The sequence below is a fragment of the Morone saxatilis genome, unplaced genomic scaffold (genome assembly GCF_004916995.1).
Source record: "Morone saxatilis isolate NCDOM2014 unplaced genomic scaffold, NCSU_SB_2.0 Contig8, whole genome shotgun sequence".
NCBI lineage: Eukaryota > Metazoa > Chordata > Actinopteri > Moronidae > Morone > Morone saxatilis.
In genome coordinates, this window is record NW_023340257.1 from 19,832,658 (window position 1) to 19,849,258 (window position 16,601).

Sequence of the window (16,601 nt, forward strand, 5' to 3'; positions counted from 1 at the left end):
CCTTTGCGTCCTCAGGTGGGCGGCAGGACGACAGAGCGGAGCTAATAAGAGAGAAAAGGTCCGAGGTCGGCGGACGATGTGTGAGGGCGAGTATTTTGGCGTTGAAGAAAGAGACATGCCTGGCTGTGTGCAGATCAGTTTGGTTTTAATTTGAAAGTACTTGTTGCTGTATCTGTTGTGGGTGAATGAGGGACACAGTGGAAACATCAGTTGCTGCTACATTTCTCATACCTTTGATTTGTTCCTTTCTACTCCTGCATTTCTCCATTTGCTCTCAACCCCTCACCTGCTCCACTCTGCCCCCGCCCCACCTCAACCCCACCCCACCCTACCCTGCTCCACCCCGCTCCACCCCACTCTACCCTGCTCCAGGCATGGCCTCCATTTTGATGTCAGCAGTGGGACTCGGCGTGCACTTCACCACTGCCCCCCTCCCTCAGCAGCAGCAGCAGCAACAGCAGCAGCAGCAACAGCCAGCAGTGTCTCTTTCTCAACCCAAAAATCCCCTCAACATGGCCGACCTGGACCTTTTCTCTTCTATAGCTCCCTCTGTTCCTGCCCCCACTGAGACAAAACCCAGCACATTCCCCTCAGTGTCCGTGCCCCCCTCTCTAGTGCTCCTACCAGGTGGAGCCAAACCTCCAGGGGGAAGTGCAGATGATTTTGGTGACTTTGCCCTCTTCGGCTCCTCCTCTGATGCTGCTCAAGTTTCAGCAGCAGGAGGAGCTGTGGCAGCGCCTCAGGACGACTTTGCGGACTTCATGGCGTTTGGCAGTTCTGGTGGGGAGCCTAAAGGCGAGAGCAGCGCGGGGGTCCAAGGAGAGACCTCCAATCAACAACGACCTCAGCAGAGCTCAGACAAGTACGACGTATTCAAACAGCTGTCTCTGGAGGGAGGCCTGGCCTACGATGACACTAAAGAGAGTGGCGGTGGCTCCTTCTCTTCTCTCAAGAGTGACACCGATGACTTTGCCGACTTTCAGTCCTCGAAATTCTGCACAGCGCTCGGGGCTTCGGAAAAGACTCTGGTGGACAAGGTGGCCGCTTTCAAACAGGCCAAAGAGGACTCCGCCTCTGTCAAGTCCCTCGACCTCCCGTCCATTGGGGGGAGCAGTGTAGGAAAGGACGACTCCGAGGACGCACTCTCAGTGCAGCTGGACATGAAGCTGTCGGACATGGGCGGAGACCTGAAACATGTGATGTCGGACAGCTCTCTGGATTTGCCGGGTCTCTCGGCCCACCAGCCCCCCGCTACAGGTGAGGAACTAGTGCGATTGCTCTGGTGAGGCCCCGTCCAGCCACACACAGTATTAATTTCAAGGCCAACAGTGGCCTCTCGTCCTCAGTGCCCACTTGTGATCACCAAATGAGAGGTCAAAAGGCAAAATAATGAGGTCCTGATTGAATTGAATATGCTCAAGTACTGAAGACAGACATAACACTACATGAATACCATATCAGATTTAGACGCATCACATCTTTCACACTACATTTCATCATTCATCGCATCTTGTTTATTTATATATTTATTTATTTATTCGAATCCTTAGTTCCTTCTTCCCTTCTGTTTTTATTTCCACGTTCCCCTCCCTCTCTCCCTGCATATATTATTATTGTCATGACAGAAAGGTCTTGGCCCATATCTCTATTTATTTACAAACGATGATGAGTGCCTGGTTTTGATGTATTGGCAGTCATAGTTCATAGACGAGGTCCCCGGCTGCTGTCTGTGTGACTCGGATAAGCTCCCTGTTGTGTCCACGCTGCAGTGGCAGACATCTCGCTTCCCTTCAGTGTACCTTTTGTCTCCACAGGCTGAACTCTGCATGCGTGTATGTGTGTGTTTGTGCACGCGCGTTGCTGACGTGTCGTGCAGTGCCAACAGAAAGGTTGACTTGAATACAGACGAGTACAGGAGGGTGTTGTGGTGATGATCCTCTTGTTTATTCTAATCACAGGCTTCGCACAATAGGCTGCAGTTTACCAAGGGCATTATCTGTAAGCCATCATTCACCTTTTTAACTGTTGACATTTTGTTTGTGCTGAATGCGTACCAGATAATATAATTTTGATTAGCTGGAAATGAAATGTTTCCGTAAATAGGATATTTTGCATGCAACAACAGGGAACAAGCTACTTTGAAATGGAGCAACAGTGAAGGCACATCATTGCTGGATGCAGTACAATTTTCAGATGAGAATGTTTGAATGTGAGAGCGTGCTTTTGTGTCAGCTATTGTATGACCCTGCAGTATTTCAGATTTGCCATGCAGTATTATTTGGTTCAAATTGCCCTCTAATTATGAGATGTTTCCCTAAAAGCGTGTCAGCTTTTTACCCCCTACCTCATGTCCATGAAAGTGGAGTTAAAGTTTACCTATAACTTGTTGTTGTTGGGTCATTTATTAAAAGGCAATCGACCCAGTTTCTGTAATAATCAGGTAATGTCCATGTCCGCGCTCCCTCTCCTCTCTCCAGTGCTCATCATTTATTCATCGAGCATCTCACCTTCCATGTCATGGCTCATGTTTCACAGAAAACACTCAAGACTAATTCTTAATGTAACCCGAGACGGCGTGTAATTGTTGTCAAGTGAAAGCTTTCTTCTTCTTCTTTGTGTTTTTTTTGGATGCTCACACGATTTTCTGCGGGTTGAGAAAGTTGAAAGTCTTCACCTAACAACAGTGGCACTTTTTCACTCATGCATTCAACTCTCTCCATGGACAGCAGTTGTTTCTAAGCTTTAAGTATTCCCAACATATCAGTTAATTATCAGTTTAACAACAGATATACCGTATCATTTCATCCTACGAATTGATAAGAAGAAATCATAAATGTAAACGTCCCCTTTGCCTTATTTCAGTTCCTGTACAGTGGTCGAACTTTGGTTTAACCTGAAACAGGCCCCTCTGTACTGACGAGTAGGATGATGTGTTCAAACAAACAGTCCATGCAGCTGCAGCAAAGCAGTTACACTACTGCTGATCGGGCAAAGACGGCGCCCAGTTTAACATCGATACATTCCTAAGAAGCTTTTAAGCTACTGTAACAGCTGCTCCACATGTCCCCTCCACCCTTATTTATCCAATGTTCTTGTTCTTGGAGAGCTCTGGGACTAACCTGTTGTTTAAAGTGTAGCAGGCCGAGCAGTTTGAGCACCTCACCATGCTTTGCACTGTGTTTCTTGGACATGTACCTAATCTTAAAGAGACAGTATTTCTTTTGTGAGATTCCTTTTGAGTCTGGAGCACAAAAGGAATCAGATTTTTCTTTTTTCTTTTTTTTCTTTTTTCACCGTTATCTGTGATATTGCAGCATGAATTATCATGTGTGGCTCTACGGTCTGGCTCTCTGAGAACATAATGAAGTTAGTATTACCCTTCCTGCCTTGCTTTTTGCTGCAGTGTGCCTGCCTTTTCAATTTGTGAAATTGACAAGAACATAATACAAGATACCATTTTATGCATAATAGTATTGCAAGTTGTTTTTATCAAAGAAAAAAAAATGTATACAGATTTAATAGTGTATTTTTATTACAGGAATATGAGCTCTTATTATGAAAGACTCCTTGATCTTGTTGTGATTTGCCAACTATGTAAATTTAATGTAGCCTACAGCATTTAGTAAAATTAAAATGTTAATTAAAATATTTTAGGTTAACATTCCAAACTAAACATTGTTGTCTTGAGTAATAATGATGTGCTATTATTTAGGAGATCATAAGACTTTGTGCACATTAGCCTGCTTTGACAAACAATCACTGTAGCAAGAGAAAAAGGATACTGTCTCTTTAAATCTGTTTCTGCATCTGTGATTGGATGTAAATTAAGGCCCTTTGTGGGGTGTCAGGTGTAAGGATGGCCCTCTTTGTTTTCTGTAACCCTTTGAGTGCTTGAATGAAGATCACTTCATGTTTTTACACACGGATTAATGCAGATATTGTGATCATCTCCTTTTATTCGCTATGAGAGTAAACAGCGGGATCTTATTTCATTATTGTAAATGTATAAAGATGGCAGGCTCTTAAATTGTGGCTCTTAAGTCCTCACTGCTCCCAAAGTGCAGTTTGTACACAGCCTTTTCAAACAAGCATTGATCTTTGGGATTCTCTACCAATATCCCACTCTCAGGTCCTCAAAGGGTTAATTCTTCCTGCCTTGAGCTTGTTCTTTGGATTATCTTTTTCAACTTGGCTTTTCAAGTGTTCTGTATTCATATCTTTTCCAAAAAAAAACGCCTGTTGCTTTACATCCTAATAGTAAAACAAAGTTTGTCATCTCCCCAGAATTACTGAATTTAGTCTGTGAATGTGCCTTCTCATTCTGGTTTCTGCTTCTATATCCTCGGATTATCTTTGTTTTACCTTCTCGCTGTTTGTTTTCTTCCTTTTCTCCTGACTCTGCATGCCCTTGTATTCTAAATGACTGAAATCTAATTTTACAAGTGTTAGTTTGACAAACCTCTTGTAATGATAGACCTCTTTCACAGTACTTTGTGACCTTTCTCTCTTTCTCTCTACTCATGTTGTCGTAATAAATATTACTGTTGGTATTGCTGAAATGCGTACCGTCTTATTTTCTCCTTTCCTTTCTTAAGAGGCCGTAAAGTGATCTAATGACACAAGGCTTACAGCACTAGGTCCTTGTCAATTTCACAAATTGCTTTTTGTATCAGAGGGTTCTGTCTTGCAAAATAGGAAGGGTTCAACAAGGTCGGTGTGTGTTTGTGAGTGTGTGTGTGTGTGTGTGAGAGGAACGGAGAGGGAGACCTTAATACTATAGTGTTGACGAATGTGTGCAAGCTGTCAGTTTGTATTAGTCATAAAGAAACTGATCACAAACTGTGTTCTGTCAACACAACACAGTGTAAAAAACAAAGCAGATGTAGTGACAGGAAACATCTTTTATTGATAACAATCCTTCAGGTTGCATTTGGTATAAAGACATCAACTCTGATTATTGTTAGGGGAGCAGTTTGTCACCAATGAGAGTAGAGAGATTGTCCACTATAAAGACACAGTGTTAGTGCTCATTGTGTTTCAGTAAAATGATGGCAGTATTTTTCTTCTCATAAACATGATTCAGCGCAGACATCAAAACAACTTGTTTACCCCTCGCACGGTAATTTATTAAACAGAACTCTCTCAAAAATGTGGGCAAGAGGATGCATTACTCCAACATTGTAGGTATTATTACTGCTACAACAACAGTGAGTCAAGTGCTAGTATAATAATGTAGTCTGCGTCATGAATGTGCTGAATTATGATGTGGTTGCCTGTGTGTTGCAGAATTTGGTTTCACATCTTTTAAATGGTAAAATATGGGTAGGGGGTCCTTTTTAACAATACATATAATCTAATTTTTTCTATGTTGAAGGTTATGCTACATAGGATGCCAGTAAAGTTAGAGGGTCAGTTTTTCTCCCAGAGAACAAAACATGTTTTCCCATTTACCTGTAGTGCTGTTTAGCCCTGTGGAAGATAGTTTAGGTTTTATCTGCACATGTTTAAAGGTATCTGTACAATTTTGGCCCCTAACCCAGTACAATGTAGGTGAATGGACTTTAATTTCTGGTGATTACAGGGTTGAAAAACGACATGAATACAACAGAAATACCTCTTTTTAAAATCAAACGTTCAGGTTACTCTGCACTACTTTGTTCATAGTGACTATTTCTTTGGTTGAAAGGTGTTCCAATGAAAACTGTCCACAGCAAGGTGTGTATATTATCCAGGGTAACCCATAACATTGTTTTTAGAAAAAGATGTTTAAGTTTTGTTGTGTCACTCACCTCCATTGTACTGGTGGACAGATATATCAAAATACATATATATACTGGTAATAAAAAATTATCTGCATGGCTACACAACGCTTAGGTGACTGACCCTTTAAAATTCATGAGTTTCTCTCAAGACCGATTTCCCATTAGAAGAAAAGAGATATCACTTGAACTGTAGATAGCGATAATCCAACAGGAATTTCAGTCCCTCATCCAAGCTCATTAATCTAACACCTATCATGACAGCATCTGTGCTATTCCTAGGAACCACTGGTATATCTGTGTTGTCATTACAGAAGGAGACGACATGAAATTTGACCCCTTTGGGACTTCGGACCTCAGCACCCTGACTAGCTACGACTGGTCAGACCGGGAGGATTGTCTGCCCGGTGAGGTCAGAAAGCCACAGGGCTTGGAAGGAGCTTCCCTTCCATCTTTAGTGCCAACACAGAGGAAGGATTTGACCTTTGGCAGCACCGAAAACATCACAAGCAGCTCCGTAGCAAAGATCACTACCTCCTTCCCCACAGAGGACAGCTCATCGACAGAGGACAAGTTTGAAGCCTTTGCTGACTTTGGCTCCACCGACCAGGGCGATGGCACTGCTGAGGACGACTTTGGGGATTTTGCAAGTACTGTTTCTGAAAAGTCCGACTCACCCGCCGCCACTGCTGAGGCAGGCTCCGAGGGAAACCAAAGCGAGGCCTCCGATGAGTTTGGGGCCTTCCAGGGGGACAAGCCTAAGTTTGGCAAGTCTGACTTTATCAAAGCCAGCGCTCAGGCCAAAGTCAAGTCCAGTGAGGAGATGATCAAGAACGAACTGGCAACATTTGACTTGTCTGTTCAAGGTGAGTCACAAACATCATGTTGATACTTCTATATGTGATAGAAATACAGCTAACAACATGTTTCATCATTCGTTTATCTATTGGCACGTTGGATTGTGGGAAGATTTTACTCTTTTCTGACATTTTAGAAAAAAATCAAGAAAATAATCAGCAGATTAATTGACAATGAAAATGATCATTAATTGCCAACTCCAATCAGTTGTTTAGAAAATGTATAACATATCCCAATCAACCAGAACCCAAGATGATGTCTTCAATAGAGAGAATCGGAAAATAAATGAAAATGTTTTTGCACAACTAATTTTCACTTGATTAAGAGTTTTAGCAAAATATAATTAATATCAAAATTCTGACCGAACATTATATGTTTTTAATTAAGACTGTCTCTCTGCTGGCCATCTCTGAGCCCTTGGCCCTAAAATGGCGCAACAACACTCTCCTCAAGCATCTTCTCCCACCCCACCCCCACCAGTTAGGCCCATCTGATCTGTAATAAAGCTGTCAGACATTAGATGGCAGTGTTGAGATGACAGCCCTGCTCTAATGGCAGTTACTGGTGAGATGGATTATCAGAGGCCAACAAATCCATGAGCAGAAATTAACCGTATCCACTGAAAGGCTGTTCGTTTTTTAACTGCTGTTTGCTGGTGTCATGTTTCACCAATAATTTATTAGCGTTTCCTGCACTGTGATAAAAGCCCATTTGCCTCATAGATTTTCCTCCCCGTGTTGGTTTTAATTTGTGTGAAGAAGCAGGCTTTACTTACTCCTCATCGCTCCATGAAACAGTAATCTGATGGGTTTGTGGGCGAGGATTACGCATGCCTCTGTGGGTGGTGGAGGAGTTGTGGGGGGGTGGGGGGGTAGATTACCTGTGTTTGGACAACACACACACACACACAGGCACACACAGGCACACACTAACTGCCAGCCCCACTGGAATAGTCTGGGTTTAGCATGTGTTTGTTGTGGTACCCTGCCAGGATTTGTCCGTCTGTGAGTCCGTATGAATAATTCATACCTGCATATTTGTCCCTCTGTTTTGTACGTAATTATTGTTTGTCACAAATTAAGTATTTACTCATGCTGTCCTTGTCCGCGAGGAATTAGCTGCAACAGAATGGAAGTATAATGATTGCAAACAAACAGGTGCATATCTCAAAATGAGTCATCATCATGGGTTACTGAATTGATATAGAGCAAAAGAAAAAGTTTATATATGTTTTTGTAGTTGTTGGTAACATTATTCATCTCCCTCTTCTCTCCTGTGTTCGCCTCAGGCTCCCACAAACGCAGTCACAGTTTGGGCGACAAGGAGATTGGGCGCTCGCCCCCGTCTCCGGCTCCAGAGCAGCCCTTCAGAGACCGATCCAACACTCTGAGTGAGAAGCCCGCCCTGCCTGTCATCAGGGACAAGTACAAGGACTTGACTGGGGAGGTTGAGGTGAGGAGGGTCCGGCGTGAACTGCACCGCACGCTAGCATTGTTATTAACCACCAGATTTCAACACAATACTCAGTCGACTGTTGAAGAGTCCAAAAATGTTCCTCTGTTCTGTTTTGCCTTTGTGTTCATTTGAGATAATTTTGTTCTGTGTTGTTGCAGGAGAGCGAGCGCTATGCGTACGAGTGGCAAAGGTGTTTGGAAAATGCTCTGGAGGTGTGTATTTGTTTGCCTCCTGTGCCTGACCCTGAGACTGAGTTATGAGAGAGGCAATACAAATGTAGTAGAGTAATTAAGATAACCAGAAGGCACTGAAATGTTTTTTCAACCTGCTGACATTTTTCTTATCATGTACATTTTGGGGCAAATAATTTTCTATACTAGCGCAAACATACCTGTAGGATTGAGATTTAAAAGAATTTTAAACTCTGTAAAGTGTGCAGTTGCCCAAAGCTAGTCTATCAATCAAACTCAGTGTGGTTAATTTTTCAGCAGACAGACGGCTAAAAAAACCTACACTCCTTGGCTTGTTGTTGTTCAACTGTATGATTGAATGATGATGAAAAAACCCAGTAGCTATGTCATAAATCTGGCTTCTGTCTTCCAACATTAAGGTCATCACCAAAGCTAACAACATCCTGAACGGCATCAGCAGCTCCTCTGTCTGCACCGAGGTCATCCAGTCTGCACAGGGCATGGAGTACCTGCTGGGTGAGGAGTCTCAAACCACACACACTCCTTCACACACACCACTATAAACAAGCCAGGACTGTTAAAGAACCCTGTGTGTGGCCTTACACCCTCTGAAGGACAGACGGACAGACGGACAGAGAGGACAAGATTAAAACAAGCTCTAGTGTGATGGCTTATCTCTGCCTGGTCTGACAAGGTCCTGCTCCCTTATTGTGGTCCTCCGCTTTTAATGAGCTGTGAGCGGGAAACGTGTCACAGTGAGGGGAAAAATGGAACAAAAAGAGCACAAAACGTGTTTTTGTGATTTGTGTGGTTGTGTGTTTCCTCTGTCAGGTGTGGTGGAAGTGTATCGCGTCACCAGGCGTGTGGAGCTGGGCATCAAGGCGACAGCCGTGTGCTCCGAGAAGCTGCAGCAGCTGCTGAAGGACATCAGCCGTGTGTGGAACAACCTCATGGGCTTCATGTCGCTGGCCAAGCTCGCTGTAAGTTTATACAGTAAATATACAGATGTATGTACACTTGATAATAAAGCATTGTGGAGCAGCTCGCAATAAAAAGGCTGAATGTTAGTGAGTCTAGTATTGTTGGTCCATTAGTTTAAAATCAATGATTCATTGATTGGGTTGCTGGAGCCTGTTTGGTAGGCTGGTGTTTGGATCAGCGAGGATGACAGGGACTGTATAGATTTATTTATCCAGCTGCCTGCTCGTGTCAGCAGAGGAGGAATATTGTTTTTCATACTACAGAAGATAAAACAGACACAGTATCTCGAGGAGGGACAGAAAGCAAAATTGAACTGTTTATTTGAAGCATGCAGGTAGCTCTCTTTCCTAGAAGAAGAAAGATGTATATTGTTTGTTTTTTACTCCACATAGTTGAAGTCAAGCAGAGTTGATGATGCTTGGAGATGTTTACTGTAAGCAGATTTGTTCTCACTGCTGTTATTATAAGAATAGAAATGACTACATTTTGCCCTGCAGCAGGAAATTAAATTTGTTTTGTGTGTGTGTTTTTTGTTTTTGTGTGTGTGTGTGTGTGTGTAGCCTGATGAAAGCTCCCTAGATTTCTCCTCCTGTATTCTGAGGCACGGCATCAAGAATGCCAAGGAGCTGGCTTGTGGGGTGTGTCTGCTCAACGTTGACGCTCGCAGCAAGGTTTGTAAACAGACACACGCACAGAGTAATTGTTAGTGGATACATTTTTACATAAATGTTGTCGGATAACAACTGACATTTCTTTGACTTTGAAACGTTTTGCAGAACAAAGAAGAAAGCACTATTGGACGTCTGTTTAAACGAGTATGAGACAGTCAACTGTCAACTAAATCTCATTCCTCTCTTTCCCACTGGGGGCCTCGGGGGGGCTTATTCTCCTTTTACCGACGAGCCCGGCGGGGGGGCCAAAGTGACGGGATTCACTTCTCTCCACTGCTCCTCTCTCGCAGGCAAACATTTGTCTGCCTATACTACTGACAGTACGGCCTAGACACATACTGTAAGAGATAGACAGCATTTGCCAAAATCCTGTTCGCTAAGCCCCACCCCTCTTAGTTACTGTTGCCATGCCTGTCAAGCTTTCCGTTTCTCACGTGGCACATATGCAGTTTACAAAGATAACAGTCAACACAAAATAATATAGCAAGTAACGATATTGTCGACTAAGATGAGAGCTGTAGCTGCTATATGTAGCTAGCTAGCTCGCTATGTTCTCACTGAGTTGATGACTACATACACAATAAAGCTACAAACAAACAACAGACAAACAAAAAGACAGCATCCTCAGCAGCTGTTGATCCACATAAAAGACATGAAAATAAAGAAACCGCTTGGCTTTGTAGCTTAGCTGGTTTGTACTTTGAAACAGTAAAACTTGTAACATTAGAAGACCTCAGTTTCAACAACAACGCTATCTAATTAATATTGGCTGTAGTCTCAACTTCAATTCAATAAAGCAGAAAAGAGCTAAAATTAGCCTAGTAATTAATTAGTGATTAACTTTACTGCTGGTTAGCCGGTCATGCTAATGCTTGCAGCTTACTTTGGATGTGACAAACTGTTTGATTCATTCTTTTCACTTTTGCTTGTGTTTTTGGGAAGGCTAAAAAAAAAGATACCACCTTCCAAACTCTTTTAATGCCAGAGGTCTCTCTTATTAGGGCCCCATCCATACCAGAAACCAATTCTTGACAGGCCCGATGTGCCATGATGGGACAATCAATATTCAGAGGGGAGAGGTTTAGCGAACGGTCAGTGTAGGTCGTTGTTGTCTCCCAGCTTTTACACTGAAGGATGACTAAAAAAAGTGTCCAGGGATAATTATGTGCACTCCTGAAATAAGTGAGAGTGGAGAGTTGTCACTTTGGTACCTCAGGGTGGGTTTTTGCACTCTGGGATTGGTTCTTCAAGGTCACAAAGGTCGTCACTTTGTCTCGGAAGGGTTTCATTTTCTATTCTGCCTTTCTCTGGGGGTAACTGCTCACCTTGCCACTTTCATCTAACAACCATTGGTGCTTCTGAAAACTGTTCAGTTATTAACTCCAACTGCTGCACTATGTGCAGAATTGCTGTGTGTCTGCCTCCTTGCCTACAGTGGCTGTGATTTTCATCAACGTGGGCCATTAATGGTATTCTCGGACCCTGTGGTTTAGAGGGCAGGATGGTGGCGCTGATTTGTTTCTCACGTTCCCTCTGCTGCTCAGTCAGAGCCAGATGGATGGTCCGGGCAAGATATGGCTGACTGAGAGGCATCTAGGACACGAGCAGATGTGGCTTACACATTAGTCATAAGCAGGGAGTACAGCTGATAATAGACCTGCACACACAAACACACTCTCACCCTTGTGTGCGAGGCAGGCTGAAAATTAATGCAGTTTTATTTTGTCTCTGTGCCACTAGCATGAGATTAATAACCCATCTTTTAATTACATTTTTGGCAGAGCCACACTGGTAAGGATGCATAAAAGCCAAGTGGAGAATAGCATCCCCTCAGAGTATAATGAAGTGAAAGAACAGCTTTGGCTACAGCAGACGGCACTGATTGTTGCATTGTCCTTTAGTGAAGAGGTACTGATTTGTTTTTCAACCAAAAGGTACAGAAGGGTGGAGATGTGGCATCAAAGAAATGTGAAAAATGCTTGACAGCAGATGAGCTTAATGGCTCATGCTTAATTCTCGCTGTGAATTTTAATCCTTCAAAAGATTCCGCAAATTTTGTGTCCCATTTATTGACACCAATAGATCCAAAAAATAATTTTCTCAAATGCAGTCAGAGAGGAAATTGTCCATAATAATGGACCAATATTTTTTGGATGCAGCAATTGTGTCATCTCTTTTTCTTCTTCTGGTCAGGAGGCAGCGATGGGCAACCTGCAGCAGCTTCTCATCTCAGCAGTTTTATCATAAGTGATATTTTTCATCTAATGATGCTCTAGCATTTCTGCTAAATGATAAATGCTAATTCGAGCAATTACAGGGAGAAGCACTGGAAAGGATTTTAAGTTGAATAATTTAGCATTTCTGGCTATTTATATTAATGCAGGTTTTCAAGGAGTGCCTCAAGGATTTGGATTGATTATGCTGTGTAGCTTTAACTTGATGTTTGGCATCAGTGCTAACAGAAGTTTGGACCCAAACTGTCCTCAAATGTACCCATATCCTAAAATGTTTTTGTCTGTAAATCTGTTTTTTGATTGTCCATCTCTGTCTCAGCAGGCATTATTGTGCCTCAGGGTAGCAGGGTTCCTACACACCTGAAGAAAGTCAGGGAAATTATTTTGATAATACCAGGTCTAAAAAAAAATTGTGAATTGACGAATGCTGGCTCGAAAGGAAAAAAAAAAAAAGAACAACTCAAATCTTTGTAGATTTTCTGGCTATTTACCCTGTAATATATCTTGGCTAAACACAAATGTGTGCTCTCTATTTAATGCTGTGGAACTGAAGACATTTAAACTGACAGTGAAAGCAGAGAGGAATGCCGTCTGAAAGAACTTGTCTGAGTAACATTAGCTAATGAAACCCAGCAGTAATTATCTGTTGGTATGCGATTTAAATCACCAAAAAATATGATTTCCTTCATTGTAATGAGAAGAAATGCACAATTAAATAAAAATTGAGAACACATGATACTGTAAAAGTGGAATTTATGTCAGTAAACTTAGTAACAGCTAACAGGTTAGAAAGATATGTGTAGTGTGGCGGCTCACCATCGTCCTCATCAGCAAGCCACTCAGGAATTAATTAAGATTTATGGAAGTAAAATAGATTTTGTAGATCAGAGTCTTGTTGCTTTTACCCATTATATTCCCCAAATTCTCAATTTGTTGTTGGAGCAGCTGATAACAGCAGCACAACCCAGAAAAGACATCTAGACGCCTTTTAAAACTGGACTGAATTTAGTTGAAATGTTTTATAGATTATAACCTTGAACATCAAATGCCATTATTATTAATTAATGCCATTATTTTCAACATATAATTCAGTTCTACAGGGTCTGCTGGACAGATTTCATGGCAAAATCACTTCAAAAATGAAGTCTTTTACAGGTTTACAAGTGAATGGAAATGGCAGCTTGTCTACTACGATATATCCAACACTGACTGAAATCCTCAATCAATATTTTAGATCAATCAAGGCCAAATCCCTGCGATATAAAATGTGTAGGAGCCCTGAGGGTAATAACTTGGATTCTTTCATGCTTTCACCCACAAATATTCTGGGAAAAGGGAGCTCTGTCCTGGTGAAACAGCTGATCTCAATGTTTGCTTGCTGCTCTTTTTGTGCACACTTTACTTTGTTCTGGGCATTGCATTAATATGCTTCAACATGCAGACTCCTCTTGTGCTTACAGGCATTGACTAAAGACAATGACACGAAGTTAAGGGTAATTATGCCTCATTTATTTATTCATAAAGCATAGAAAAGCAGATAATAGATTCAGAGTAGATTTTAATATTACCCAACCATAGTGGCTCAGTCTGGATCCTGAAGCTTTACATGCATCTACAAAGGTCAGGTGAAGCTCCAGCTCGAAAGCGTGAATACTCTGGTTCTTGTTTCAGAGCGGAGTTACCGGTGGCTGCCTGTCTAAAGGGCTTAATCATGTACAAAAATCTGTCTAAATTGACCTACATCCATTGTCATACAGGTGAAGTCTAGGAGGGAGCTGCAGTGTAAAAGAGTGAAGGGAAAAAGTGCAGGTTTGAGAGGGAGAGGCTCTGCAGTGAAAGGAGGAGGTATTACAGAACGTCTTTGTGTGACCACCCTTTCATTTTGCACCCTCTCCCTCCAACATTCCCAGTCGTAAGTGCAGGTTTGTGGAAACAAGTAGGCCGGGGCACAAAAGAGCTCGGAAGGGAAATCGCTCTGCTTGTGAAATGTGAGTGTGTGTGTGTGAGAAAAAGCAAAGAGTGGAAATGTGTCATTCATCCAGCTGAGCATCTGTGCTGCAGACAGCATTCACGCAGGTGGAGATGTATCTTACTTAATGGTGTGCTGCTGTGGTGTATTTTGTATGCAGTTGTTGCTTTCTGCATGCGTCTCCCCTTTCCTTTTGCGTGGGAGGCTATGATTCACCGCACATGACTCATTCCTCTCTCCGGCTTCAGCTCCCAGTCTTTCACCAGGGATGCAAACTCTTAAACTGCACATCACACACATTAGTGTCTCCTGATGGCACACGCGGTCACTACAGCTGGGCTCGTCACGCGTGTCACAGCGCTCCAGATCACCACGATTAAACGTGGGAGAGTCGTTAACGTTTAAACAACACATTTTAAGCGTTTCATGAACAGAAAAAATTATATTGTACAGCAACAGGTTTGGCTGAAAACCGATGTATTGATCTGTATCTGCTGGTAAAGAGCAGTGATGGAAATGGCATCCAGTCACATCAACATGTGGTTTAAAGTTCCTGGCAGAAGTTTCTAGACAGTTTTAAGATATCAGTTGACCATATATTTAATATTTTCAGTCTCTTAGCCCTGTTTTTTTGATAAATAAAGCATTGCATAAAGGCATTGATGCAGTTTCTTGGGTCAACTTTGAAGCAGAATTTGCAAGTGATGGGCAAAGACAACGCCGATGAAATGATGAGATGTTTATTGTATGTGGCTGTAGATACACATTTGCACTTTTCAGTTATTACAGTTACAACAAAGCCTTAGCCGTTAACTATTTGAGGTTATGTTTTATTTATACGCAGTGGAATATTTTCCTTTCCTTGTATTCACGTCCGATTTTATGCAGGCAGTTTTAAACAAATAAGAAAGTTAAATCTTTCCTAGCAGGTATTGCATGCCTGTAAACCCTGTGTGTGTTGAAATCCTTTTCTTGCCAGAAGGTGATTTTTCCTTACACAGGACCTAAAGTCTGTACCACAATGCTGCTCTTCATATGTGAATCATGCTGTAAATGAACACTGGTGCATTTTTAGGATTCAGACTTCAAACTGTTGGATGGTGCACACAGAATCTGATCAGTCATAGTTAGACCATAGCGGTAAAGGAATAAGAAAGCGTCTCGTTCCTTGTCCATATCCTTCACATCCATCCCTCTCCCCTCCTGTGTGCACAGATGTGTTTATTGTCTTTGTCACTCAGGTGTGTAATACTTCACCCTCTCTCTCTCTGACAGGCTTTCAACTCGGAGACGGACAACTTCAAGCTGCTGTACGGGGGCCACCAGTACCACGCCAGCTGTGCCAATTTCTGGATTAACTGTGTGGAGCCCAAACCCCCGGGCCTCATACTGCCTGACCTGCTCTGAGCTTCAGCTGCCATGGCAACGGTGCACGGGCTAATCAACATCAGATAGGTGGAGCAACGTCGCACCTCACACTGCACGGGCTCTCACCTTGGACTGAGAGCGAGAGAAGGACGTTTAAAGTCACTGGATCCCTCTGTATTTATTTGTTTCTTATTCTGCTCCGTCTTGTCACAGTTTTAGTGAACTCAGCTCTCACTCAGGCAGAGTTGTTTCAAAGCTTCTCTCTAAATAATTACCCAACGGCATTATTGTTACCCTTTTGTTCTTCTACATTAATTATCTAAAAAACATATAGGTCAGCTGTATAAGTAAGTCATATTTAAATTAGTTACTAATGATGCTTTTAAGATGATTCCTACTGATTTTCACTGCAGAAAAATATCAATATTACTAAATCTCTCATCAGTGACTCATATTTAAATTATTAGGTGTGCAATATCATTACAAACACTGGCAGAAGACGTCTGTAAACATCACTTGTTGCTTTGCTTCTGTTTGAGAGGAATTTTATTTTTTTTTCCCACTGCACAAGAGCTGTTGAATCATAAGCCTATTATTGTACTTGAATTACATTACGCGTCGGTCGGGTCTGTTTGATGAAACTCTGTGGCTGTTTTAATATACTTCTGAAATCTTTAACATTCAAACCATTCAAACTAAGGCGGGTGTCTGCCTTTTTATGAATCGTGTTGGATTAACTGCTTTGAATGTTTTTTGCACTGTTGGGGTATTTAAATGGTGTATTTTATAGGGGAAAAAAGTTGTGATTTGTGACTGGAAGGGAAACATGTTTATGGTTTTGTTTTTCTGTTTTGGTGTTTTGTGCAACTAGAGCTGGAAGAAGTTGACTGTGATTCTGAACTAAAATTGCAGCAGCACTTTTTGTACAGTTGCAGTGATGCTGTAGCATTGTAATTATGACTGTAATGTGAATGTGATGTAAATAAATATGCATATAGTTTATTGTGTTTAAGTGTCACAGATTATTATTCTGGCTGTTTTTTTTAAATTTAAATTTCAGTTTTGTTTGTATAGTGCCAATTCATAGAAGAAGTTATCTCAGGACCCTTGTCTAG

The 16,601-nt window shown here is 42.0% G+C and overlaps 1 protein-coding gene across 8 annotated transcripts in view; it reads left to right on the forward strand.

Moving 5' to 3' along the window:
- Nucleotides 1–16,493, forward strand: part of synrg (synergin, gamma) — a 35,818-nt gene extending 19,325 nt beyond the window's left edge. For all 8 annotated transcript variants that reach the window (XM_035679572.1, XM_035679573.1, XM_035679575.1 and 5 more), the window contains 8 exons: nt 438–1,257; nt 6,074–6,625; nt 7,906–8,069; nt 8,231–8,284; nt 8,683–8,779; nt 9,095–9,243; nt 9,805–9,915; nt 15,394–16,493. In XM_035679572.1, the coding sequence (XP_035535465.1) occupies nt 438–1,257; nt 6,074–6,625; nt 7,906–8,069; nt 8,231–8,284; nt 8,683–8,779; nt 9,095–9,243; nt 9,805–9,915; nt 15,394–15,525 (2,079 nt within the window). In that variant the 3' untranslated portion in view covers nt 15,526–16,493. The remainder of the gene's footprint in view (nt 1–437; nt 1,258–6,073; nt 6,626–7,905; nt 8,070–8,230; nt 8,285–8,682; nt 8,780–9,094; nt 9,244–9,804; nt 9,916–15,393) is intronic.
- Nucleotides 16,494–16,601: the final 108 nt, after the last annotated feature.